The 26,554-nt window shown below is 48.5% G+C and overlaps 2 protein-coding genes across 7 annotated transcripts in view; one reads left to right on the top strand and one right to left on the bottom strand.

Annotated features, from left to right (window-relative positions):
* Positions 1–2,632: 2,632 nt before the first annotated feature.
* On the bottom strand, positions 2,633–10,887 carry CBY1 (chibby 1, beta catenin antagonist). Of its 2 annotated transcripts, none has more exons than XM_040490816.1 (5): positions 10,831–10,887; positions 7,501–7,616; positions 4,991–5,096; positions 4,786–4,904; positions 2,633–3,290 (listed from the first exon to the last, which is right to left on the bottom strand). In XM_040490816.1, exons 2-5 carry the CDS (start codon positions 7,576–7,578, stop codon positions 3,210–3,212), a joined length of 384 nt encoding a protein of 127 aa, XP_040346750.1. In that variant the 5' UTR covers positions 7,579–7,616; positions 10,831–10,887; the 3' UTR covers positions 2,633–3,209. The 2 variants fall into 2 exon arrangements, with proteins under 2 accessions (XP_040346750.1, XP_040346749.1); XM_040490815.1 differs by lacking the exon at positions 10,831–10,887 and adding an exon at positions 10,620–10,806.
* A 281-nt stretch (positions 10,888–11,168) lies between these two features.
* FAM227A (family with sequence similarity 227 member A) overlaps positions 11,169–26,554 on the top strand; it is a 75,770-nt gene continuing 60,384 nt past the window's right edge. For 3 of the 5 annotated variants that reach the window (XM_040490818.1, XM_040490820.1, XM_040490819.1), the window contains exons 1-3: positions 22,131–23,107; positions 24,978–25,054; positions 25,882–26,031. In XM_040490818.1, coding sequence (XP_040346752.1) covers positions 23,086–23,107; positions 24,978–25,054; positions 25,882–26,031 — 249 coding nt within the window. In that variant the 5' untranslated portion in view covers positions 22,131–23,085. Of the gene's footprint in view, positions 11,456–12,595; positions 12,685–14,694; positions 14,929–17,096; positions 17,180–22,130; positions 23,108–24,424; positions 24,495–24,977; positions 25,055–25,881; positions 26,032–26,554 lie in introns of those variants that run through there. The other 2 variants (XM_040490822.1, XM_040490821.1) reach the window with 2 other exon arrangements.

Raw genomic sequence — 26,554 nt, forward strand, 5'->3', positions numbered from 1 at the left:
ATGCCAGGCCAGGGGTCACCATCGAAGAGTAACGCACAAGTACAGGTGCTAACGAGTGAGTGTGGATGCCCCATGCAGGCACAGAGTGACTCTGCCACCCGGATGGAGAAGGAGATGGGGTGTTCTAGAACCCCAGCCTCCAGGTCCTCTCCTACCCCATCCCTCAAGTCCACGCTTTCCGTCTTTCCTGTTTCCATCCCATCAGAATTTGAAATTGGTAACAGTTCTTTATGTGGGTCAATGGACGGGCACAGATCCCTTTGGGAATCCTAGAAAAGCTGGAAGCCCCTCCCGTAAAAAATACCCATCAGCCCCTATCTGTGCGATAGTGCAGGTGGGGGCCCCTTGCGAGGCCTCAAACTGTACCACTTCCTCTGATTGCCCCTAATCCTGCACTTGCTCCCTCAGGCCCCCAGAGCTCTCGCGAAGCTCCTCAGTAACAGCTCCCCCTAACCGGACACGCAGCCCAGAAAGTCCCAGAAGTTGCTGTAGATCACAAGGGATACCATCAAGTAGACAGTACTATTTCTTTGGGTGTCCCCCAAGTAGCAGATTTGGTAATAAAGGCTTCGAAGGAGGAAGAATTTTAACCAGAACCTGAAGGATGGATCTGACTAGAAAGATAAGAACTTGAGGGGGTGCCTGGCTCGCTCGGTCGGTGCAGTGTGCAACTCTTCAGCTCGGGGCTGTGAGTGCAAGCCCCCTGTTGGGTGTAGAGATTATTTAAAAATAAAACCTTGGGGCGCCTGGGTGGCGCAGTCGGTTAAGCGTCCGACTTCAGCCAGGTCACGATCTCGCGGTCCGTGAGTTCGAGCCCCGCGTCACGCTCTGGGCTGATGGCTCAGAGCCTGGAGCCTGTTTCCGATTCTGTGTCTCCCTCTCTCTCTGCCCCTCCCCCGTTCATGCTCTGTCTCTCTCTGTCCCAAAAATAAATAAACGTTGAAAAAAAAATTAAAAATAAAACCTTAAAAAAAGGAAGGTAGGGACTTGAAAGAATATAGCACCTCAGCGAGGAAAAACACCAAACACTGGTGGGTGCCACCTTCAATTCAGTCCAGAATCTGACCACTTCACCTTCTCTCCTGCCACCTGTCTTGTCCCAGCCTGGCCCCCTTCAGTCTGTTTTCTCCACACAGAAGGCAGAGGATCTGGCCAGAGGATTAAAAAAAAAAAAAAAAAAAAAAAAATTGATCGTCACACTCCTCTGCTCAAAACCCACCAATGGCTTGCCTTTTCACTCAAAATAAAAGTCCTTCTTGGGGCTCCCGGGTGGCTCAGTTGGTTGAGCATCCGACTTTGATTCAGGTGATGATCTCACAGCTCGTGGGTTTGAGCCCCATGTCAGGCTCCGTGCTGACAGCTCGGAGCCTGGAGCCTGCTTCGGATTCTGTGTCTCCCTCCCTCTCTGCCCTTCACTTGCACTCTCTTTCTCTCAAAAATAAACATTAAACAAATGAAAAGTCCTCCTTCACTGCAGAATGGTCCCACATAGTGATTCCAACCCCCTCCGGCGCCAGTGGGGGTGCAGAGGGGGACCCACATCACTGACACCCAATCCTGCCCCTCATGATTCCCAAGGTTTCAGCCTGGGCTCCGTCCCTTCCAGCTGTGTCACCTTGCCGGACTCGTTTCTTCATCTCAGAGCAGGGGACGATGACACACTTGAATCCTGAGAATTAGCAACAGGCTGTCTGGCACCAAAGGCACTCAGGAAGTGGTTGCCAACGATGCTGCCCTAGGAAATGCCAACCCCCAACTGCTCCCAATATCCGCACCTGGAGACTTACACCCCACACGTATTTGTAACCTCCCCTAATTTTTTCAGAGTTCTCTCCTATCGGAAAGTAAGGTTTATGGGCTGGAGCTTCTATCCGTCTCCCCTAAAGCTGTTCCTAAGGGTGGGCTGTGGACAGCAGCCTCCAACAGAGGCTGTGCCCCACCCGGCCCCTCCCTTTCACCAGGAACTAGGGAGTCCACAGGCTCCCACGCTTCTGCTGTGCGATCCCGGACCGGTTTCTGAACCTCCTGGAGTCTGGCTCCTTACCCCGGACCGGTTTCTGAACCTCCTGGAGTCTGGCTCTTTACCTGCAAGGACACGTGCTGATGGTCCCTGCTTCGCGGGGCTGAGCAGAGGAGGAAATGAGCAGGGGCAAAGTGCTGAGGCCTGTCCTAGGCAAGTCACCGGCTTTCAGAAATTATTGACCATAGTGGCCATCCCCAGTCTAAAGCCCTGGACTCTGTCCGCGTCTTGGCGCCCTCCCCTTTAACTGTGGAGCTGGGTTCCCTCTCACTGACTCCCTCCTCCAACCAGAGCAGCTCACACGGACTTGGGTGCAAATTCCCACTCTAGGAATGCAGCCTCCCACCCCGACCGCTCGGTCCCTGCCAGGTCCAGGCTGGTGGCAAATCTCTGAAGGGCTGCAGCAGAATTTGGGCAGGGACACCGCTTCTGTTCCAGGTCGGCCTCTGCCGATGCCCGGGAAGCTGGAGCGCCTCTCCTGCCGTGGTGGCGTTTCCCCACAACTCAAAAATTCGGTCTCTGGACGGCGAAACAGAAGCTTCGACTCCAGGCTCTATGTACTTCTTCAAGAACTGCTGCTTTCATTTTTCAGTCACTTTGGCCACACACAGATTACGTACCGGCATTTAATTTTCAGAAAAACGTGTAAACAGGAAAGTAGCACAAAAATGCAGTGTTGCCCGTGGAAGGCTGGTGCTGGCCGCTGACAAGCTGCGGCCAGGAGAGGCTGTGGATCTGGGGGCTGAGCATTCTTCAAAGGACGAAGCGAGTAGGCCCGGGGGGGGGGGGGGGCGCGGAGGACCAGGGGAGCTGCTCATCCAAGGGCCCTGAGGCAGGACTCTTTAGAACTGGTGCCACACCCCGGACACCAGCCCAGCGTGAGGGGGGAGACAATGAACTCCAGCCGCTTTGGCCACAGCATCAGTCCGGTGAGGGCGAACCTGGGAAGGCGCATTCATACGTGGAGTGACTAGACAGCATCCCAGGGCTCATTCCTAGGACCGCCCTGGCCTGGAGTCCTGGCTTCCACCAGTGTGTTCCCGCTGCCAAACCGAGGGGGCCGGTGCCTTCCGGCCCCGTGATAGGACACTCTGGGCCACTAGTTCGGCTAGAAAAACCCCTCAGCCCCATCCACCTCCTCTGATCGGTGGGCTTCTCCCTTTCCTCCTAGCGAATGTCTTCAGGGTCTTCATTTCCTCCTGCGGCTGGTGCTTTTCAGTTCCTCCAATTCCTTCTCCATCAAGTGGGACTCGGCGGTGGTTTCAGAGAGCTGAAAGTGAGGCAGCGGACCGTTAACCAAGAAGGACCTTCCGGGGCTGTTGCAGGTTTGCGAGGGCAGCTCTGCGCGGTGGGGAGAGCATCCCTACCCTCACACGCCACTGACGGCCCCCATGAGGGGAACCCCTTTGTGCCCGGGCAGAATGCAACCCCCTGACAACCCAGGGCCTCCGGTACTTAATCACAGTCCACCCTCTCCACATTTTGGTCACCTAGGATTGCACCAAGTTCACTGCCTTGAAGACGGCAGGCCTCAGGGGATGAAAAAGGCACATAATGGACCATTCTAAGGCTAAAGAAATAAGAGTCTGAGTAGCTTCTGAGCTGTGGCTCCCATAATGGTGATCAGGGGGGGGAAATGCCCTAAAAAGAATGCCACTTTTCTTACTAGGGTCTTTCAGGGGGCTTGAGAAAGCCCCCGAGTAGAAGGTGGAAGACATTCAAGACAGGGACAGAAACTTTACTCTCCAGAGTGGAGGTCGGCTTACCCTGAAATAAGAGCGGCCCTTCTGAGCAATACACTATTGCAGGTGCTTGTGTGATTAACTCAGCATGAGGCAGATCCTATCATTGTGCCTATTCGACAACGAAACTAAGTTTCTTCACACGGGGCAGGTAAACAACACGCTGAAGTCACATGGCCAGTGGTGGAGCCGAACAAGGAACCAGGCAGGTTAGCTCCAGAACGCCCGCTCTTAACCGTGACAGCACAGGCGCGCCTGCCTCCCAGCCAACTTTCACAACTTTCACCGGCACCCCCAGTCCCAACAGCCCGCGGGGTTTTTAGCAGCCACGGGAAACCGACACTAGCACAGAGCGGGCCCCTCGGCAGGTCTGACACTCACTAATGCCCGCTGGATATGGGACAACTTCGGGCCACGAGCAGACGGTCCTTCTTCCTGGAATGCCCTCTTCCCACCCTCCAATCCTCCCTTGGTCCTTCTACATTCAATTCAAACATCCCTTTCTGTGACACCCTCCTGACTGGATAGAATTACTTTTGCTTGTGCTGGGCCAGGCCCTACGCACACTCCAATTGTTACTCTTGCCCCCAGGCACTGTCATTTTGTTTCTTGTCCATCTCCCTGCGAGACAGTGAGGCCCTGAGAGTAGGGGCTCTCTCATTTATATCTTTGGATTCAGGGGCGCCTGGGTGGCTCAGTCGGTGGGACGTCCGACTTCGGCTCAGGTCAGGATCCCGCGGTCCGTGAGTTCGAGCCCTGCGTCGGGCTCTGTGCTGACAGCTCAGAGCCTGGAGCCTGTTTCGGATTCTGTGTCTCCCTCTCTCTCGGACCCTCCCCGGTTTATGCTCTGTCTCAAAAATAAATAAATGTGAAAAAAAAAAAAAAACAACTTTTGTATCTTTGGATTCAAAGCAACTTACCTGGGCAAACTGGCATTCCAAAGGAATCAGCTGGATGGAATGACTCTCCGTGGAGCCTCCCCAAAAGGAAAGCCTACGCGCCCCTCCCCATCACCCTCCTCACCATGTCCAGCAGGATGTCCACCTTCAGCCGCAGGAGGTTGTTCTCTTCCTCCAACTGCTGGTTCCGCCTGCGTAGGCGCTGAGCCTCCCTCCGGTCCACACCTCCGCTAATCCCCATCTCTGGGGAAGGACAGAAGGAGCAGTTAGTTACGTGGGGGCTTCCTTTCCACAATCTTGCTGGACAGAATGGCAGGAAATCAGCCCACCTGCTATCCACTGGCCATTTTCAAACTTCAGGCTTTGCCCTGCCAGGTTCATAGTGGGGGTTCCGTAGTCAAGGCCCAGCTCCACCTCCCGGGTTGACCGGTCCAGCTGTGGACGAGACACTGCATGGAGGCTTCAGGAAGCACACGGGGGACCCCAGTCCCAGTGACTCTCCTGCTAACTGTATTTGTATCCCAGCGGCTAACTTCCTTTTTCTAATCCTTACCCCGCACACTTCGTAACGTTTTGTTAAAAGTCAGAAAATCCGATAAGGCACAAAACAACAAAAACTTTATTTATTTTAATAAATTAAAAAAGAATTTTTTTTTGAGAGAAGGGAATGTAAGCGGGGAAGGGACAGAGGATTCAAAGTGGGCTCTGCGCTGACAGGCTGACAGCGGCGAGTCCAATGTGGGGCTCGAACTCACGAACCATGAGATCATGACCTGAACTAAAGTTGGGCGCTCACTTGACTGAGCCCCCTAGGAGCCCCTACTTTTTTTTTTTAATGTTTACTTATTGTTTTTGAGAGAGACAGAGAGAGAGAGAGCGCGGAGATCCGAAGCAGGCTCCTCACTGACAGCACAGAGCCCGACGCGGGGCTCAAACTCACAAACCCGTTGAGATCATGACCTAAGCTGAAGCTGGCCGCTTGACCGACCGAGCCATCCAGGCGCCCCACAACGAAACCTTTTAAACTCTAAGAGGGAAGAAACGTCCCACCTTATTGTAAGATACAGGTTTTCTAGAAAAACTACATATATCGAAATTTGAATTATTTGACGTCTACTTGGCACTTAACGGTTTTAAGAAATCCTACCATACATTTTTAATAAAGTAGAAAATCCTTTTTAAAGGTTAATAAGCCCTGAGGTGATCGCTTGCTCACCATGGGGCGCTACAGGTCACAAAAAAGGCATGAAATGCTAACACTCAACCAGTAGTTAGTCATAGGTGGTCTGTAACATGGTTTTCAAAGTTTCTACGACTCACTCAGCAGCCACGCCACGCCAGGACTAGGCCGAGGGATTCCAAGGTGAATGTGACCAGCCCCACCCTTGAGGAGCTGCTGTCCAGAGCTTCCACACAGCCTTGAATGACACTAACGGTGGCAGAACATCATCCTTTGAGAATGAGTATGATTCTTAGACACAACTAAAATGGATTCTTGGCTAAGTCCTGGGAATAAACTGAAGGCGAGCTGGCTAGTGTCATTTGGAGCCCGAATCACGATGAGATTGACTGTCTTACTAGGTTCTTGAACACGCTCTGACAATGATTTCCAAACAGGACTTAAAAATGTTCTTGTTCTTGGTTTTTCTTCTTGTTTTTTAATTCTTTTTAATGTTTATTTATTTTTGAGAGAAACAGAGCACAAGGGGAGGAGGGGCAGAGAGAGAGGAAGACACTAAATCCGAAGCAGGCTCCAGGCTCCGAGCTGTCAGCACAGAGCCCGATGCAGGACTCGAACTCACAAACCACGAGATCATGACCTGAGTGGAAGTTGGACACTTAACCTAAGACTGAGCCACCCAGGTACCCCATTTTTGGTTTTGTTTTAAAGTTTATTTATTTGGGGGCACCTGGGTGGCTCAGTCAGTTAAGTGTCCAACTTCGGCTCAGGTCATGATCTCACGGTTCGTGAGTTCGAGCCCCGCTGTGCTGACAGCTCAGAGCCTGGAGCCTGCTTCGGATTCTGTGCCCCCTTCGCTCTCTGCCCCTCCTCTGCTTGTGCTCTCTCTCTGAAAAATAAACAAACATTAGGGGTGCCTGGGTGGCTCAGTCAGTTAAACGTCTGACTTCAGCTCAGGTCATGATCTCACAGTCCGTGAGTTCGAGCCCTGCGTCGGGCTCCGGGCTGACAGCTCGGAATCTGGAGCCTGCTTCAGATTCTGTGTTTCCCTCTCTCTGGCCCTCCCCCTTTCATGCTCTGTCTCTCCCTGTCTCAAAAATAAACATTAAAAAAAAAAGAAAAAAATATTAAAGATTTAAAAAATTAAAAATAAAATAAAAATAAACAAACATTAAAAAAACTTTTTTAAGTTTATGTATTTGGGATGCCTGGGTGGCTCAGTTGGTTGAACATTTGACTCTTGATTTTGGCTGGGGTCATGATCCCAGGGCTGTGGGACTGAGCCCCCCATTGGGCTCCACAGAGCATGGAGTCTGCTTGGGATTCTCTCTCCTCTCTCCCTCTGACCCTCTCCCCTGCTTGCATTCTCTCTTTCTAAAATTAAAAAACAACCAAAAAAAATTTTTATTTATTTAAGTAATCTCTACATCCAACATGGGGCTCAAACTCACAACCCTGAGATCAAGAGTCACATGCTCTTCCGACTGAGCCAGCCAGGAGCCCCAAGAGTTAAAAAGGTTTTTAGCAATAGCAATAATATGAATTAGAAGGATGTCTTCCTTACAAGGGTGCCTCTGGAGGACGACACTTTCCATCAGGGACCAGGCTTGATGTTTCAGCCACACTGCACACCGGGATGGGCCCAGTAGTGATACTCACATTATGCAGATTGGAGAGAGAAGCAGATTTCCGAGGGGGCGTCTTCTTGGGACTGAACGTATTTCCAAAGAGAGGCATCTTTGGCCGGATGAAGGAAAGGCCAATGCTCCCTTCTCCTAGGGTCAGGAAAAGTCATGGGTACAAACAGATGAGTCGACCTTACGCCACTGTGGAGCCCGATGCGGGGCTCCATCCCGCAACTCTGGGATCATGACCTGAACCCAAATCAAGAGTCAGACACTCAACCCACTGAGCCACACAGGCACCCACACTTTTCATTTTCTCTAGGTGGAGACATAAGATGCTACAATTTTTTCAGTTAGGCAAAACCTAGGAAATTTTTATTTTCTTTTTTTAGAGTTCACTTATTTATTCTTTGAGAGAGACAGAGAGAGAACGCATGCACAAGCAAGGTAGGGACAGAGAGAGGAAGAGAGAATCTCAAGCAGGCCCCATGCTCAGCAAAGAGCCCAACATGGGGCTCAATCTCACAACTGTGAGCTCATGACCTGGGCCAAAATCAAGAGTCGGGTGCTTAACCCACTGAGCCACCCAGGCGCTTCAACCTAGCAAAATTTTGAATGTGTATACTTTTTGGCCAGCAAATTTACTTCTAAAAGTTTGTCCTCCACAAAGAATTGGACAGGTACAGATAAATGTTCCCCACTGTTGGGGCGCCTGTGTGGCTCAGTCAGTTAAGCATCTGACTCTTGATTTCAGCTCAGGTCATGGTCTCATGGTTCTCTGGCAGCCCAGAGCCTGCTTGGAATTCTCTCTCCCTCTCTGCCCCTCTCCCACACACTCTGTCTCTCCAAATAAATTTAAAAACTTAAAAAAAAAAAAAATTCCCTACTGTTGGTAACAGTGAAAAAACAGAAACAATCCAAAATGTCTACCAATGGTTGGTGTAGCCAAATACACTGTTGTGTTCTTACAATGGAATGCTACAGGGCAAGTAAAAACGAGGCAGCTGTATATGGACTGACCTGGAAAGAACCCAACATACTCTAACATTAAGAAAGCCAGCTGCAGGGGCACCTGGGTGGCTCAGTAGGTTGAGCATCTGACTTGTGGCTCAGGTCATGGTCTCACGGTTTGTGGGTTCGAGCCCCACCTCAGACTCTCTGCTGTCAGCAGGGAGCCCACTTCGCATCCTCTATCCACCCCCCTCCGTCCCTCCCCTGCTTGCACTCTGTCTCTCTCTCAAAAATAAACATTAAAAAAAAAAGAAAAGCAAGCTACAGAACAATGTGTATACTATGATGGTATAAGAGAAGACAGAAATAAAAAAAAAAAGGCAAGAATGTAGGTGTGCACATTAAAAAAATAGAAGAAAATCGGGGCACCTGGGTGGCTCACTTGGTTAAGGATCCAACTCTTGATTTCAGCTCAGGTCATGATGTCAGGGTCATGGAATTGAGCCCCATGTCTGGCTGTGTGCTGGGTGTGGAGCCTGCTTAACAGTCTCTCTCTTTAGGGGCGCCTGGGTGGTGCAGTCGGTTAAGTGTCCGACTTCAGCCAGGTCACGATCTCGCGGTCCGGGAGTTCGAGCCCCGCGTCGGGCTCTGGGCTGATGGCTCGGAGCCTGGAGCCTGTTTCCGATTCTGTGTCTCCCTCTCTCTCTGCCCCTCCCCCGTTCATGCTCTGTCTCTCTCTGTCCCAAGAAAAATAAATAAACGTTGAAAAAAAAATTTTTTTTAAAAAAAGAGTCTCTCTCTTTCTGTGTCTCTCCCCCTCTCTCCCTGCTTATGCACTTTCTCTCTCTCTCTCTTAAATAAATTAAATAAAACAAAATAAATTCTGGAAAGATACACCAAACTGCTCAATATGCTTAATGTGGGAAGGGGAATGGGATGGCTGGCTTAAGTGACATTGTCATTTTATAGGTAAAAAATGGTCAAGTGGTGGCAATTCCATGTTATAATATCAAATTAGATTAAAGGAAAAAATTCCTGGATTTAATAAATTACTACAATGGTAATATATTCATGTGTTAATTATGGAAAAAAAAAACAAAAGAACAAAAAACAGCTAAAAGGCAGCACCTGCCCTTCCAAGCATCTGGAGACATCTGAAAAAGGAAAAATACTTAGCCAAGTTGTTCTTGCAAAGCCTCCAGTCATGCCTGAGTGTATCACTTGGACGCAACTTGGAGTTCCAGGTCTGGCTCTGCCCCTCAATTGCCTGCTAAACCCTAGCCAAGTTACTTTATTTCTCCGGGTTTTACCAGGAGCAATTCCCTCACAACCTCATCCATTCTCATAACCCTTCAGCAGAGAACGATCATCAATATATTACAGATGAGGAAAAGGAACGGTCTGGTGGAGCTGCCTTTTAAGTCAGTACCAATAATCCACGAACAACTTTGGCTGAGTCCCTAGGATCCTGGAACATTAGTGTGGACCCAGAAGTTCCAGCTGACCCCCGTGGCCCAAGGCAGCTGTCTCTCTAGTGAAACTCCCTGGGGAGAGAGGGCTCAGCTCTAAGGAAGTGAAGGAAGAGCATCTGGGTTCCAGTCATGGCTCTGCCACTCAGCCCCAGTGGGACCCCAGAACTTATCTTCTCTGCCCCCCCCCCCCCGGCTTCTTTATTTGTAATCAGAGATAACAACAGTTACCCACTTACAGGTTGTTATAGTGTGTTGGTGTTTATAAAAGGCTGTGAGCATTTGATATTCACAACAACCCTGAGAAATAGATGAAGTGAAGTATGTCCCAGTCTACAGATCAGAAAACGGAGGCTTCGAGAAGTAACTCGCTCCCAATCACGCGGTGGGAAGGTGGTGGGAATTGGGTTTCAAATAAAGTCTACTCCTCTGCGCCGTTGACAATAATCACTTCATCACTGTGCAATGCTTTACAGTTTGCAATGGACCACAACATACACTATCCTATTTTTACCTAACAAGAAGGTGAGGGGACAGTTTTTGACTTTCATCGGATTCTCGAAGAGATATGCGTCCCTCAAAGATTTCAGAGCCGCGCCGCGCAGATACTCTGCCACCCGGGGCTGCTGGACTCAACTAGCCGTAGAGAACAAACGTTCACACGCACGCCTTCATCTAACCCTCTTCACGGCCAGCCGGTTGACGGGGAGGAACTACCACCCCGGTTTCTCACCGAGGAAACCCGCTCCGAGAAGTGCGGAGACCGGCCTGGGATGAACCCAGCCTCCGCCCCCTGTGCCGCACCCTCGGGCCGCTCCAGCGGCGGGGAAGCCCCGGGTCCCCTGGAGCACGCCCGGGTGTCCCATCCCTCCTCGGGCCCTGGAGCGACGCCAGGCTCAGAACAGTCGCGCCCCAGGAACCAGGGACAAAAGGCAGCCAGATACCTGCCGGAAACCGCCTGCAGAGGCTCGCGTCACCCACCGCGACCACGGCTCCCGGGATGCTCCGCCCCCCACCCGCGCGCGCACGCGCGGCCCCGCCCCGGCCTCCACCACCGAGAGACAGGGGGGTGCCCGGCGCGGCGGGGTGTCCAACGGGAGCCTCCGCGAAGCATCAGAAACACTTGAGGACTGCCCTCGATACATTGAAGACAATCCACGAGGGGGAATGTCTCCTGGAGTCATTTCCATTCCCCGTGCGATAGGCTGGGACGAGGAACTACACTCTCCCTCCCCACAAGCCCGTTGGTCTGGTCTCCCCGACCACCCGGGACCATCACTGTGGTAACGGCGTCTCGCGGATGCAGCGGTGGCTCTCTACGGTTCCATTGTTGTGGGAAGGGTGGCAGTGGTGACTGCGCCTGGCGTTGCCTGGGGAACGCCAGGACTCACAGTAGCAAAATGGGCCTCTCCCCGACGCCCCTCCTCCTCCTCTTCCTCCCCGAGCACAAAGCAAAGGGTACCCCTTCCTGGTGGATGTCGGGTGTCCCATCCAGAACTTTGCGGGGTCCCCTGAGGGACCCGTGGCGGAACCGGCCCCAAGTTCGTCGGATTTCGCCTATGTCTTCAGGTAAGACGCACAGAAGAAGGACGATGATCCGCCCTGCCCACTTCCAAAGACTGCAGTTTCCTGACTCTCATCAGCTTTTACGAGCAGGGGAAACTGAGGCCAGGGACCGCTTCAAGGTGGCACAGTGAGCAAGGGCAGAGAACTACTCGAGAATCAACTCCAGATCCCCTGAAGTCCTAACAGTGAACTATTGGTTCCATTTGAAAAATAAAGACACTCAGAACCATTCAAGGGATGTTTATTGGGTGCCTAGCGAGTGCACCCAGTCCATCCATCCAATGAGGGGCAGAACCCATGGGTCTCTGGCTCCAAGTGCAATTTTCTTCCAACTACACCTCAGTGTATTAAAAAGGGGAGAGTTCCATGTCCTAGAACCAAGACCTGCACAGTCTAATCCCGCACTACCCAATGGAAACATGATGTGGGCCACGTATGTAATTGAGAATTTTCTAGTAGCCATATTTTAAAGATTTTTAAAAACCAGGTTATATGGATTCGAACATTTTATTTAACTCGTATATCCCAAATATTATCATTTCAACATATGATCAATGCTTTTACATTGATACTGTTTCAGCTTTTAAGTTTAGATTAACTAAAATCGGGGGCGCCCGGGTGGCTCAGTCAGCTGAGCGTCCCGACTTCAGCTCAGGTCATGATTTCATGGTCTGTGAGTTCGAGCCCCACGTCGGACTCTGTGCTGACAGCTCAGAGCCTGGAGCCTGCTTCCGATTCTGGGTCTCCCTCTCTCTCTGCCCCTCCCCCACTCATGCTCTGTCTCTCTCTGTCTCAGAAATAAATAAACATTAAAAAAAATTAAATTAACTAAAATTGAAATTTCATTTCTTCAGTCACACTAACCAGATTGCAAGGGCTCAGTTGTCACATGTGGCTAGTGGCTACTGCGATGCACAGGTCTCGCCTTTTCCTGCCTTTCTACACTTGCTCCCCTTTGCTTGGATGGTATTTCCCCATCCCCTTTATCTAGTTAACTCCTGCTCTTCCTCCAAGCTTGCCTACATCCTTACGTAATCTCAGCTCATCTCACAGCACTGCGTATGTTCCTTCAGAGCAGTGGTCACAGTTATCATTCACAATTATTTATACAATTGTTTGATTACCGCATGTCTCCCCTGGCAGACAGAAGTCCCTTAGAGCAGGGAGCAAGTCTGGTTTCGCTCACCACCCTGTCTCCAGGAAGAACACCGCTGGTTTGTGTCGGGCACTCAGTAAGTAGTCCGTCATTGCTGAAGGCAAACCTGAATCCTGATTCCAAAGTCAGCATTGTTTTAACGTATTTAACATGCTTAAAATTGTTTAACATGTTAACTTTATTTTTTAAAAAAAAATTTTTTTTCCAACGTTTCTTATTTATTTTTCGGACAGAGAGAGACAGAGCGTGAACAGGGGAGGGGCAAAGAGAGAGGGAGACACAGAATTGGAAGCAGGCTCCAGGCTTCCGAGCCATCAGCCCAGAGCCCGATACGGGGCTCGAACTCACGGACCACGAGATCGTGGCCTGGCTGAAGCTGGACGCTTAACCGACTGCGCCACCCAGGCGCCCCTAATGTGTTAGCTTTAAACAGAGGGCATTCGCACTTCGGCTGGCAGGATACTTGCCACATGAGAGCAGAACGTTTGCTATTCTCCTGCCCCAACACCGTGCAGTGTTGTTCATTCCATGAACTTCATTGTCTCCCCCATCCGTTTTTCCTCCCCAAGTCGTGACGGTAAAGACTTGTCATATCTCAGAGAATACCTAAAAGGGTATGATGGAAAATTCAGAAGACAATGGCATGCGTATCTTAAACATTCCTTTTAAGGAGCATAGTAATAGTCAATTCTTCCATTAGGCATGAGTAAGAATGTTAAGTTAAAGCAAGAGCCTTCTTGACAGGGTTGCCCTAAAAGCCTGCTTTTCAGAGAACATGCTATAGTTTTCCAGTCATGCTGGGGAGTGAGTAGGAGGAAAACAAGGAGCCCTGCAGTGCACCTGCTTCCACCTTACCCCTCTCCCCCTTGCCTACATGGCTTATGGCTGGGAGCAGGAAAGAGGAAGTAGTATTGACGTGGGCCTGGGACAGGCTTTCCTGCAATCCAGCTGACTTGGGACGGCCCCAGGCCCTGATGGATAGCTTCTCTGGACTAGAAAGAAGCGTGGTGAATGAGTCTAAAATGGAATCAAATATTGAGTGTGCCGAACCCCTAGGGAGCAACTTGCCTGATGGAAAAAGGTGTGGAAGCAAATAATTCCCGTTCAGAATTGTAAGTGCTGTAATGGAGAGCTGAAAGCAGAATCCTGAACTTTCCAGAGGAGGGGTGGTCACTAACGGCCTAGAATAATTCAGGAAGGTTTTCTAAAAGATGTGTCACCTGGGATGTGCATTGGCTAGATGGAATTGCGTGTGTAAAGGCATAGAGGCCAGCAGCATAGCACAGCAGGGACGAGGAGCAATTTCAGAGGGGCGGGCATATAGGATGAGTGGTTGCGTAGAAAAGGGCAGAGCAGAAGGCATCAACTGAAGAAGAGGGAGAGAGGATGTGATGAGAGGGGCCTTGGTTAATTTTCCCACTAAACTACCTTTCCTCTCTCCTTCCATTATGTATGAGCTTCTTGAGGGCCGATCTGAGTCTTTACTTCCTTAGAAACAGGCCTATGCCACCAGGCTCAGGGTATGGAAGATCCACAAATAGTAGAATGAACTCCTGGTTAATAAGCAAGGATCCAGGAGGGCAGTCCAGCCGGAGTGTTCTGAAGGCAGGAGGAAGAATAGTGATGGGGCCAGCATTCTGGGAGGGGGCAGAAAGCCTCAGGTAGATCACCAGCTTCATGCTGAGGAGATAGACCCAGTATCATAGAATCAGAGCAGCTGAGAGCCGAAAAAGGGTCTTAGGAATCTAATCCAAATCTCTGACTTTGCAGATGAGCCTCAGAGAGACAGGAATTTGATTTCCTTTCTGATTTGGAAACTGATTTGCTGGGTGCTCTGGAGCCCTGGCCTTTCCAACACTCTAGTCTCCTTACTGTAAAAACTAGAACAGCTTTCTTGGCAAACAGGGCGAACATCGACAGGCCAGAAAAAGTTGATGTGTCTGAAATCCTCAGTCAAGATGGGCGTGTCAGACGAAGGCCTTTATCCCCCGTGTCGCAGGCAGCGTGCACCTTGCCATCAGCCCTGCTTACCAGACGAGCGTGGTTGTGCTTTCTAAGGTGGTTCTATGGTATTTGTGATTTCCAGGAGGCTGGCTGAACGGAGAACAAGATCGGAGTGGGAAATGAGACATTCTTAAGTGGAAACGTACTGTTTGTCAGTTTACGAGAAACTGGATCATGGCTTATTTCAGGAACATAGATACCATCAATGTCACTGCCTTGCCAATGGTGCCAGTAGACGAGCACCTGACTGTCTCCCTTGCTGCGCGGAACGCGATGAAGAATGCCGCAAGGAAGAATCTGGAAGACAACCCACCCTGTATCCTTTTATGGTGCCGTCTACAATCCAGACCAAATACACCTGCTGCAGACCTGTAACCAGGGCTTGTGTCTGTGACACACGTTATTAGCTCCTTTCCTTATGTGCTTGTTGATTTTTTTTCAATTAGTTAAGCCCGACCTGCGCTCTAAAAGAATTTGAGACTGTGAAGGGTTGTTTGGTTTGAATTTATTTTACTAGGATAATTGGAAAGAGCCCCAGAGGAAGAAGTACTGGAAATATTTGTTGACATATTCGTTGAAATATCTTCTGTCTTCCAAAGAATTATAGTTATAGGTAGCAAATAAGAAGTCATGGTGAAGCCCTCGGCCCTCAGATAAGTGAGCTTGAGACCCAACTTTGTTGGGGCGCCTGGGTGGCTCCGTTGGTTCAGCATACAACCTTGGCTCAGGTCACAATCTCACGGTTCATGAGTTCGAGCCCTGTGTTGGGCTCTGTGCTGACAGCTCAGAGCCTGGAGCCTGCTTTGGATTCTGTGTCCCCCTCTCTCTCTGCCCTTCCCCTGCTCTCACTCTGTCTCGAAAATAAGCAAACATTAACCAAAAAAAAAAAAAAAAAAAGACCCAGCTTCATTGTTCTCATTCCAATTGGCCTCACTTCTCACCTGCCAGGCCTCCTACCTGGGCTCAGAGTTTGCCCTCTCTGGCATCACCTGGACTCTTCCAGAATCTTACTTCTCTAGCCCTCCCTTTATTGATCCACATCTCACTTGTGACTCTGAACTCTATGCCAGGGACCCGCAGAACCCCATCTCTGGAGGACCTTAGAGCTCATCCGGCAAATAACCCTCTCAGGTTATAAATACCGCCAGATGGTCCCATCTCATAAAGAGCCCATTGACCTTCAAGTCCCACTGCTACCAGCCAAACCATGTGTCCCTCTGTATCCCCTCGCTTTCTACACCTCTCAGAAACCCTTCTCAAGATGAGCACAAGTGATCCCATCAGAGGCTGCTTCAGGGACTCACTTCCCTGGCCCTTTTTCTAATGTCTCCTCTTCCTCCTTAATCCCACACTCCTCTCAACCTAACTAACCCATTTCCCTTCCTATGATTTTCATGTCCCTCCTTGGCGTCTTCATTGGTCAAGTGTCCTCCGGTTTATAAGAACCCTTGAGGGTAATGGAAGTAAGAGTGAACCCCGCTTTTTGTGAAGGCAGTGAGAAGTGATAGGATTATGGGGCTTCTGCAAAGGATATATCCTAGACCGGTTGAGGCTAAGACGAAAAGAAATGCAAACCTAGAGAGGGTGACAAGAGGGGCCATTGAACTAGGCAGAGACTTCAACAGTGATAAACAAGGTTGAGATACCCTCCGATCCAGCCATGCCTCACCTGAAAATGTCTCTTAAAGCAATAATCCAAAATACGGAAACAACTCTCTGTGTATACCACAGCATTATTTACAATTGCAAAAAAATGATGAACAACTTAAGTATTCAATAGCCATGAAACAATTAAGTGTATTAAAGTACATTCTCCAAGTGGATTCATATAATGCCATTTAAAATACTATGAAGATTATTTAGCTCTATGGAGCATGATCATGATAATGAATGGAAGAGAAGTCCGAGTCCTAAAGTAGGCATTCACTAAGATTACAATTATGTAAAAAGGTATGTGTATAAAAAATACTGGAGGGAAATCTCCCCGAATCCTAACAGAGGTTGTTACGGTGGTAGCAGAATGGGTGTTTCTTTTTATGTTTTTCCAAGGTGTCTAGGATGTGGTTAGTTTTCATTTAGAATTGATAAAGCCACTCATTTATTTTTTTTTTCATTTTTTTAATGTTTATTTTTGAGAGTATTTTTAATGTTTATTTTAATGTTTATTTTTGAGAGAGAGAGAGAGAGACAGAGAGAGAGAGACAGAGTGTGAGTGTGAGAGCTGTCAGCACAGAGCCCAATGCGGGGCTTGAACTCACGAACTCATGGGCCATGAGATCATGACCTGAGCCGAAGTCCAAAGCTTAAGGGACTGAGCCACCCAGGTGCCTAAAGCCACTCATTTAAAATGATAAAAGAAGTGTGAATGTTTGCAAAGAAAGTAGTTAAGCAGAGAGAGTAAGGGACTGTCCTTGCCAGCCTAGTCCCATCCTGTTCCTGCATGATTAGCACCCAGAAAATTTCCTTAGCAAACTCACCTGCCAGCCTGCCTTATTGGTTCCATCCACCAGGTGAACGAAACGATTGGGGAGCTAGATCTGAGTCCCAATGCGTTGGCCAACAACCTGGTGAGTTACCCAAGCTGAGGTAAGGCTTGGGGCAGGAAGGGCTCCGGGAGTCCCGCCCATTTATTTGAAAGCACCTTTGCACAATAGGGGTCTCAGAGATATATTTTATTAATTAGCAAGCTTTCTTTTTTGGAGCAGTGTTATTTTTTTTTTTAATTTTTTTTTTTCAACGTTTATTTATTTTTGGGACAGAGAGAGACAGAGCATGAACGGGGGAGGGGCAGAGAGAGAGGGAGACACAGAATCGGAAACAGGCTCCAGGCTCTGAGCCATCAGCCCAGAGCCTGACGCGGGGCTCGAACTCACGGACCGCGAGATCGTGACCTGGCTGAAGTCGGACGCTTAACCGACTGCGCCACCCAGGCGCCCCTCTTTTTTGGAGCAGTTTTAGTTCACAGCAAAATTGAGCTGAAAGTACGGAGTTCCCACATACCCCTGTCCCCACACATGGGCAAGCTGCCTGTCACCACACTGGTACATTTGTTACAAGTGATAAACCCACATTGACGCATCATTATCACCCCAAGTGCGTTGTTCACGTTAGGGCTCTCTGTGCTGTACATTCTATGAGTTGGGACAAATGTGTAATGACCTATATCCACCTTTGAGCCCGACGAGGGGCTCAAACTCACAAACCGCGAGATCATGACCTGAACTGAAGTCGGATGCCCAGCCGACTGAGCCACCCAGGCGCCCCACCTTAGTAGCATCCTACAGAATAGTCTCACTGCCCTAAAAATCCTCCCCCCCCCATTTACGGCGCCCCCACATCTCCTGGCAACCACTGAACTTTTTGCTGTCTCCATATTTGCCTTTTCCAAAATGACAGAGTTAGAACCATACAGGATGCAGCCTTTTCAGATTGGTTTCTTCCACTTAGTCATCAGCATTTAAGGTTCCTCCATGTGTTTTCATGGCTCGATAGCTCGTTTCTTTTTGGGGCTGAATAATATTCCTTTGTCTGGATGTGCCACAGTTTATTTATCTGTTCACCTACGGAAAGACCTCTCGATTGCTTCTAAGTTTTGGCAATTATGCACAAGGCTGCTGTGAACATCTATGTGCAGGGTTTTGTGTGGATGTATATTTTCAGTTCATTTGGGTAAATAGTGAGGAGCGTGATTCCTGGACCATCTGGTAAGAGTATGTTTAGTTTTGAAAGAAACTGCCAAAGTGTCTCCCAAAGTGGCTGTACCCTTTTGCATCCGCAGCAGCCATGAATGAGAGCTCCTGTCACTCCACATTCTCACCAGCATTTGGTGTTATCAGTGTTCTGGATTTTGGCCATTCTAATCAGGATATAGCGATATCTGCTTGTCGTTTGAAGTTGCGATTCTCTAATGACATTGAACATCTCTCCATATGCCTACTCGCCATCTGTCTCTCTTCTTGAGTGGGGTGTCTGTTGAAGTCTTTGCCCCATTTTTTAAAATTTTGTTTTGTTTTATTTAATTTATTTTTTTAATATATATATTTTTAAATTTTTACTTATTTTTGAAAGAGGGAGAGACAGAGCATGAGCAGGGGAGGAGCAGAGAGCGAAGGAGACACAGAATCCGAAGCGGGCTCCAGGCTGTGAGCTGTCAGCACAGAGCCCTACGCAGAGCTCGACCTCACGAACCACGAGATCATGACCTGAGCCGAAGTTGGATATTTAACTGACTGAGCCACCCAGGTGTCCCTGCCCCATTTTTTGATTGAGTTGTTTGTTTTCTTATTGTTGGGTTTTAACAATTCTTTGTGTATTTTGGATAACAGTCCTTTACCAGCTGTGTGTTTTGTAGATCTTTCTGCCACTTTGCTCCAACTAGATCTCCTAACCCCATTACCCCTGGCGTCTTGCTTTCCACCAAGCTCCTCTGTCCCCAGGGCCCAGACCTGGTGAATGCCTCTGCAGGTTTTAGCCGCACCCCTATCCCAACTTTTCTGGTGCTGACCTTTGGGGTCAGTTCATCTCTTGAGTTAGTCTTTTTGATTTATTTTTTAAAATTTAGCAGTGCCTGGGTGGCTCAGTGGGTTAAGCATCTGACTCCTGATTTCAGCTCAGGTCATGATCTCACAGTCAGTTGTGAGATCGAGCCCCACGTTTGGCTCTGCGCTGACGATACAGAGCCTGCTTGGGATTTTCTCTCCATCTCTCTGCACCACCCTCCCCCCAATAAATTAAAATTAGAATTAAAAAAAAAGTTTAAATGCCAGGACAATGCATCCTTATTCTAAAATATTCAAACCATCTCCAAGTATAAAAGTAAACCGTAAAATTTGCTTCACTCCCAGCCCTTTATTTCCTCCTGAGAAGTAACCACTGTTAATTGTTTGTTTTGTATCCTTCCAGAGTTTTTAAAAAAATATTTTATTTTTCTTTGTGGATGGAACTGGAAGGTATTATGCTAAGTGAAATTAGTCAGTCAGAGAAAGACAAATATCATATGACTTCACTCCTATGAGGACTTCAAGAGACAAAACAGGTGAACGTAAGGAAAGGGAACCAAAAATAATATGAAAAAAGGGAGGTGGGCAAAACATGAGAGACTCATAAATATGGAGAACAAACAGAGGGTTACAGGAGGGGTTGTGGGAGGGCGGATGGGCTAACTGGGGAAGGGGCACTAAGGAATCTACTCCTGAAATCATTGTTGTACTAGATGCTAACTAGTTTGGATGTAAATTAAAAAAAATTTAAATTAAAATTTTTTATTTTTTAAATAATGTCTACATGGGGCTTGAACTCATGACCCTGAGATCAAGAGTTGCGTGCTCCATCAACTGAGCCAGCCAGGTGCCCAAGAACTTTTTCTATACATTTAGAAACATAGAACACATATATTTAGGGTTATCATTTCCTTTTTTTAATGTGAGTAGGGTCATACCATAAATACTGTTTTTGTAACCTGCTTTTGTTTGTTTTTTATTCACTCATTCATTTATTTATTTTTAGCTTCAATAACTCTTGGAGATGCTTCCAAGTCACGACTGTGGATCTGCCCTGGTCTTTTCATGACCGCATAATATTCTATTTGTTGGATGCGGCATCATTAATTTATTCCCTACCGATAAATATTTCAGTGGTGTTTTCATCATAGTGAACACGTGAATATTTCTGTATTTGTATCTTGGGGCTCATTTGCAAGTATTTCTGCACGCTAGAGTCCTAGAAGTGAAATTTCGAATTTTGGTAAATACAGTCGAATTGCCTTTCCCAGAGGTTCCGCCCTGTTTTCACTCACGCAGCGAGACCATTAGCTTCACTTGCCCCTACCTACCCCACCATCGAGTAGAGCTTAGAATTAAATTGTGAATAAAGGCAACATACACACACACATGCACACACACACACACACACACACACACACACACACAACTTGGAGTGATTCCATATAAGTTAAGAAACCTCATCTCTCTGTGTGTGCCTGTGTAGGCAGGAGAGGTATAGCATTAGAGACACAGACTCCGGAATAAGACGGTCTGTGTTTAAATTCCTGCTCCTGCCATTTTCTCACATTGTGAAACTGGGTTAATTGTTTAACCTTTATGAATCTCTGTTTTCTAGAGAATGGTGATAACAAAAATAATGTATCTACCTCATAGGGTTGTTGTAAGAATTAGAGGAGTTAAAACTCATGAAGCCCCATAAATCAGGCCCGAGAAGAGTGCCTGGCTCACAGGAAGGACACTCTATATGTATGAACGTGTAGGAGAAAAGTCTGGAAGGATACACACCAAACAGTCAATGGGGTCATTTCTGGAAAGGGGGTGGTAAGGAAGGCGAGTAAACATGTTTTTTACTCTGGATACTTCTGTAATGTTGTTTACAAAAGGAATGTATTTGCATGTCAGTTCTGTGATTTTTTATGATAATTTTAAAACCAAGAGAAAGAATATTTTGCTCCCAGAAACAGGATCTGGTGGCTACTTAAGTTTGTCGAGCAATGGGGCGCCTCGGTGGCTTGGTCAGTTAAGTGTCCGACTCTTGATTTTGGCTCAGGTCATGATTTCACGATTCGTGGACTAGAGTCCCCTGTCGGGCTCTGTGCTCACAGTGCAGAACCTGCTTGGGATTCTTTCTCTCCCTCTCTCTCCCTGTCCCTCCCCTGCCCATATTCTCTCTCTCTCTCTCTCTCTCTCTCTCTTTCTCTCTCTCTGTCTGTCTCTCTCTCGCTCTCCTGCCTCTCAAAATAAGTAAGTAAACATTAAAAAGAAAAAAAGATTGCCTAGCATTGGCATATCTCCTCAGGTGCCCTTCGTGGCCAGTGAGAACCAAGATAGGGCTGGTGGGAGCAACCTTGGGTCCTCATATGACCTGGAGGAAGGGACCCCTTGCCTGTCCTTCCTGTCCTCTGCCCAAGCAGCTGGTCAAATCTGTCAGATGCTCACTGCCTTCTGCCACAAGAGCCCATCCCTAGGCTACCCTGCCCAAGCTCTGCTGGCTGCGGTTTGCCCTGCCCTTTGTCCACCGGGCCTTGACTGTGCAGCCACTTCTCCTGTGTCAGGGCCATAGCCAGACGGGTTTCTCCAGCCTCCATGCTGCCGTGCTGCCTGGCACCTAGCCCTGTGCCTAGTGCGTAAGAGGTGCTTCTTAAGTGTGCACTAGTGAACGAATGAGCCCCAGATCCTCCTCCCCACATCCAACATCACCAGGTCCCTTTTCTGTTCCTTCTTCCATGCCCTAACTGTGGGCTTCCCACCTCTCTGGCCATGAACTTTGCTTAGCTCTCTTCAGCTTTATTTATTTATTTATTTATTTATTTATTTATTTATTTATTTTGAGAGTGAGAGAGAGAAGGAGAGAGCACATGAGAGAGACAGAGCACGGGAGAGGGGCAGAGAGAGAGAGAAAGAGGGAATCCCAAGCTGGCTCTGCACTGAGCGCAGAGCCTGACGTGGGGCTCGAACTCACGAACTGTGAGATCATGACTTGAGCCGAAATCAACAGTCAGATGCTAAACCGACTGAGCGCGCCCCCCCCCCCCGCCCCGCACCAGGTACCCCTTGCTTGGCTCTTCCTTCCGGCCCCCTTCCCCTCAAGAGCTCCACTCATAGCACAGCTTCACCATTCACCCAGTGGCAGGCACATTCCTTCTGCTCTCCGCCTGGACGTCCTCACCCTAGAAGGGACTTCTCTGCATCCCGTACCCCAAGACTAGTGGAGGGGCCCTTCTGGGCACATTGCTAGCATCCTGTACCTCCCCACCGCAGCACTGGCCACCTCAAAACCCCTGGCTTCTCCCCACTAATCCCTGAAGCCTCAGCAGCGTTCGCTGCTCTCTGCTGCATCCCCGACATGGGCACAGCATTGGCCTTGAGCAGGTGCTCAGGAAATACTTGTGGAATGAATGATATGGTTGCAAATCCTAGCTTCTCTCCTGTATCTCAGCCTCATATTCCCAGCCACCTAGAGCAGTGGCACCTAAACCTAAGTGATCATCAGACTCCCCTGGGAGGTTTTTAAAAAAACTAAAAGTGGAAAGAGCATCACGTGGCACCGTGTGTTCTGCGTGCTCTCATTTGAACATGATGTCTCCGGAAGGCTATGCAAGAAATTAAGGGTATTGGGTGGAGGGAGGCAGAAGGGAGACTTTTTACTCTACTACTTGATTTTGTACCTTGTAAATTATTTACTGGTTTCAAATTTTAAGTAGAGAACTATTCAGGAGCCACAGTACGTAAACAATTCATGAGCTGAGGCAGATGCAAGGAATGAACTTCTCCATTGAATTGGTGTATCTGAAAAACTCCCCAAGTAGGGGGACAGCCCCACTTGTAGGTACCACTGTCATCTCAGATGCACACGGCCCAGTGCTGGTCTCCTCGTTGACGCCTAAAACTTGCTGGTCCCCCAGCGTTCACCTATCCATTCTGCTCTCTCCGTGTGCAAATCTTGTCCATCCTTCCAAGGCCTTGACAATATGGGCTACAAGTGGCATCCCGGTAAGGACCAGAGACACCGCTGTTCCACTGCCTTGGCTCATACCCCTCCCTTTCATTCATCATGCCTTATCTTGGCCTATGTTTTTGGAGTGACAAGCGTTGACATGTAGACCTACCAGTGTGAGCCCTTTCCCCATCTACATACACCTGCGCACATGCTCATAAAGGGGGTAGAAGACTGGAGGGGGCGTTTCACAGTTTATCAAGCATGACAGATGCCTCATCATTTCCCCCAGTGCTCGTGGGTGGTCCTCTGTGACTCTTCTAGTTCACACTACTCTCAATTGCTTCAAACCCAAATGTAGCAATTTAGGACCTACTTGGCCCACGTGTGCTGATGTCAACTGTCCAAACAGATGGTAAATTCCTAAAGGCGAGGACACAGAATCCTCATTCTTCGTTGACTTTATTGTCCAAGAGCAGTGCCGGGCTCATGGCCGACGATCAGTACAACTTGTTGGGTCACTGACATTCATTTTTCTTTCCTTTTGTTCCCTCAGGAGGGGATGCGGGAATGGGGGAGGAGGAATCAGAGATCAAGAGAAATCTGTTGAGAAGTCAAGGGTCTGGTGATTAATAATAATAATAATAATTAGCCTTTATTGAGCAGCTCCTATCTGGTAGTAGCCTCCGCACTAGTGTTTTAAGATGCATTAGGGGCGCCTGGGTGGCTCAATCGGTTAAGCGTCTAACTTCGGCTCAGGTCATGATCTCACTGTTTATGAGTTCGAGCCCCACATCGGGCTCCGTGCTGACAGCTCAGAGCCTGGAGTCTGATTCTGTGTCTTCCCCTTTCTCTGCCCTTCCCCTGCTCACGCGCACATGCGCTCTCTCTCTCTCTCTCTCTCTCAAAAATAAATAAACATTAAAAAAAATTTAAGATGCACTCAATACTGTATATCCAATCCTTACAAGGACCCTAGAAGGTAGGTATCATTGTCCCCCTCACAGAGAGTTTAAACAATAGCTTTTAGCCCAGGGAGCTTGATTGGAGCCCCATTCCCACATCCTGTACCTCCTCAGAGGTATAGACAAGAGGAGGCATAGCCAGGAGGAGGGGCAGCGTGGGAGAAGGCAAAGTGGGGGGATGTATCGGTGGTGACACTCGGTGGGGGCGGAGGTGGGGTGGGAATGAGGTCAGTGACACCAGTGGCCACGGAGACCCTGGCACCTACGGGGAGGACAGGGAGGCGCTGCCACAACCTCTGCTCCAGGACTTTTGCGCCCCAGCGGGGGAAATGGCCTGATCTCTGACCCTCATCCCGCACCGAGATCTGCACGAATCCCTAATGCCCCATTTCTTTCTGGTTTTTGAAGGCAATTGAGAGATTTGAGTTGGAGAAGAAGGCTTTGAGAGAGAAAAGTCACGGCGACCCGGGAGACAGAGGCAAAAATCCTTTCTCATAGCCTTGATGGTGTTTCTGTGGGGTTTGGCTATTGTTAGTATCTCAAATGCAGTTAAGCAGGAATCCAGCATTTCAACCGAGGATAGCTTTGTCCTCTTCTGGAGGAGTCTCATGTCTGACTTGCTGGCACTGGGCAAGTTAGGAGGGAAGGACGGCTCACTTAGAGACGGCCTACCAGGTGGCACTTCTCCTATTAAATCTTTGCAATGCCCCCAACTGTGGGCTAGGTGCCGCTGAACAGAGTTTACAGACGAGGGAACAGGCTTGGGGGCAAGGGGACAGCTTGTCTGCGGTGGGTCCTGGATCCAGGGAGCCAGCAACTCAGGCGGGGACCAGTGAGACTAACAGTGTGACTGTCCTCTGGCAGCTCAGGCTGAGTGAGTGAAACATCACAGCTATGGTTACTGCGCAGCGATGGACAGACCTCGTGGTTACATCCTTTCTCTTCTTCCATTCTTCTGCAGACAAGAGTCACAGAAAATCGCAGCATATTTGCAGAGGCTCGGAATCTAGGAATGTCAAATCTTTCGTCAATAAAAGGGTAAGGGATCTGCTGCTGGGTCTCTCTCTGACTGGTTTCTGCTGGGCATGAAAGAGATTTTAGTCCTGGGGAGGGGACGCTTGGCACCTGGATGGTGATGGTGCAGGAAAACTGCAGAGTGCCCTTTTTAGAGGATCTTAAAGTAGTTCGCTCTCTCTGTCTCTATCTCAAAACAAAGAAATAAACACACTTAAAAAAAAAAGAAAAGAAAAGTAACTCAGTCCCCCAAAATGTTTCCAGCAGGTGCCTCGGGTGATGGCAGTTGGTTTTCTCTTTCCACTTTTCTGTATCTTCACATTTTTTATAGTTGTTATATTGCCTTTTTTCCCCAGAAATTCATAATGAATAAACCCAAGGGGGAAACTGTATGCTCCAAATTATTAATGACAGTAATATTAATTGGAAGTAATCCGTGAGTAGTCAATTAAATGATAGCCCATCTTCATAACAGGATCTATTCTCTGAAGTGATACATTTGAAGACAGTGTAGCAATGTGGAAAATCTAAGGTGGAGAAAGCAGGACACCGTGTGTGTGTGTGTGTGTTTGTGTGTGTGTGTGTGTGTGTGTGTGTATTTATGTATTGTCACATGAGTCGAGTTATGTCTGCACATTTGTAAATGTGCTCAGAGCCTGAAAGGGAAAACAGAAATAATGTAAATCATTTGGTAAGAGGTGCTGGGGTCCTGAACGTGCCCCCATTTTGTCCAGTTTCTGTAAGCTTGTTACACCATCTTCGTGACAAAAAGGGGAAGATATCCTAGTTTTTAGTTTCAATTTAAGCTGTCAAATGATGGACCTCATTTTCGTATCTGCTTTTTGTTTCAGAAAACAGCAGATAAAAATCTGCTGGTGGAGCTGTACCAGCACCCACATAAATTTAACAGCGCTGTGCCGAACAGGCTTCCAAATGGGGTGAACTTCTGTGACATGGTGGGTAATGTGGTCCGGGCTGAGAGAAACCGCCTTAGTGGCAAGGTAAGGAAAGAGAGTGGGCAGCTCACCAATGTTACCAACTGTGTGATCCCCCTGCTGTGGGCCCAGCTGTACCCCAGCTTTACAGCAACCATGTGGCAGACAGACATAGCCGTCCCCGTTCTATACCCCAAGGGACTGAGTCAGGTTCACCAAGTAAGTCAGTTTCCACTGCCAGACAGTTTGCAAGTAACTGAGCCGAGATTAGAACCCAAGCCCATGTTCCCTCCAAAACCTAGATTCTTCCTCCCTGAGCACTCATTTCCAGACTGTGTTTTTTTTTCATTTTTAATTTTTTATTAAAATTATTTTTAATGTTTAGGGGCGCCTGGGTGGCTCAGTCGGTTGGGCGACCGACTTTGGCTCAGGTCATGATCTCACGGTCCGTGAGTTCGAGCCCCGCGTCGGGCTCTGTGCTGACGGCTCAGAGCCTGGAGCCTGTTTCAGATTCTGTGTCTTCCTCTCTCTCTGACCTTCCCCCGTTCATGCTCTGTCTCTCTCTCTCTCTGTCTCTAAAATGAATAAA

Source organism: Herpailurus yagouaroundi, unplaced genomic scaffold (genome assembly GCF_014898765.1).
Source record: "Herpailurus yagouaroundi ecotype Mexico unplaced genomic scaffold, PumYag 182, whole genome shotgun sequence".
Classification (NCBI taxonomy): Eukaryota; Metazoa; Chordata; class Mammalia; order Carnivora; family Felidae; genus Herpailurus; species Herpailurus yagouaroundi.

Excerpts from the sequence above, each read along its gene's own strand:
- CBY1 (XM_040490815.1), bottom strand. The coding sequence starts at position 10,752 with ATGGGACACCCGGGCGTGCTCCAGGGGACCCGGGGCTTCCCCGCCGCT. Across the intron at positions 7,617-10,619 it reads TCTCGGAGCGGGTTTCCTCG|GAGAAGGGAGCATTGGCCTT; the intron begins GTGAGAAACCGG and ends TCCTGACCCTAG. Across the intron at positions 3,291-4,785 it reads TGGACATCCTGCTGGACATG|CTCTCTGAAACCACCGCCGA; the intron begins GTGAGGAGGGTG and ends CCTCACTTTCAG.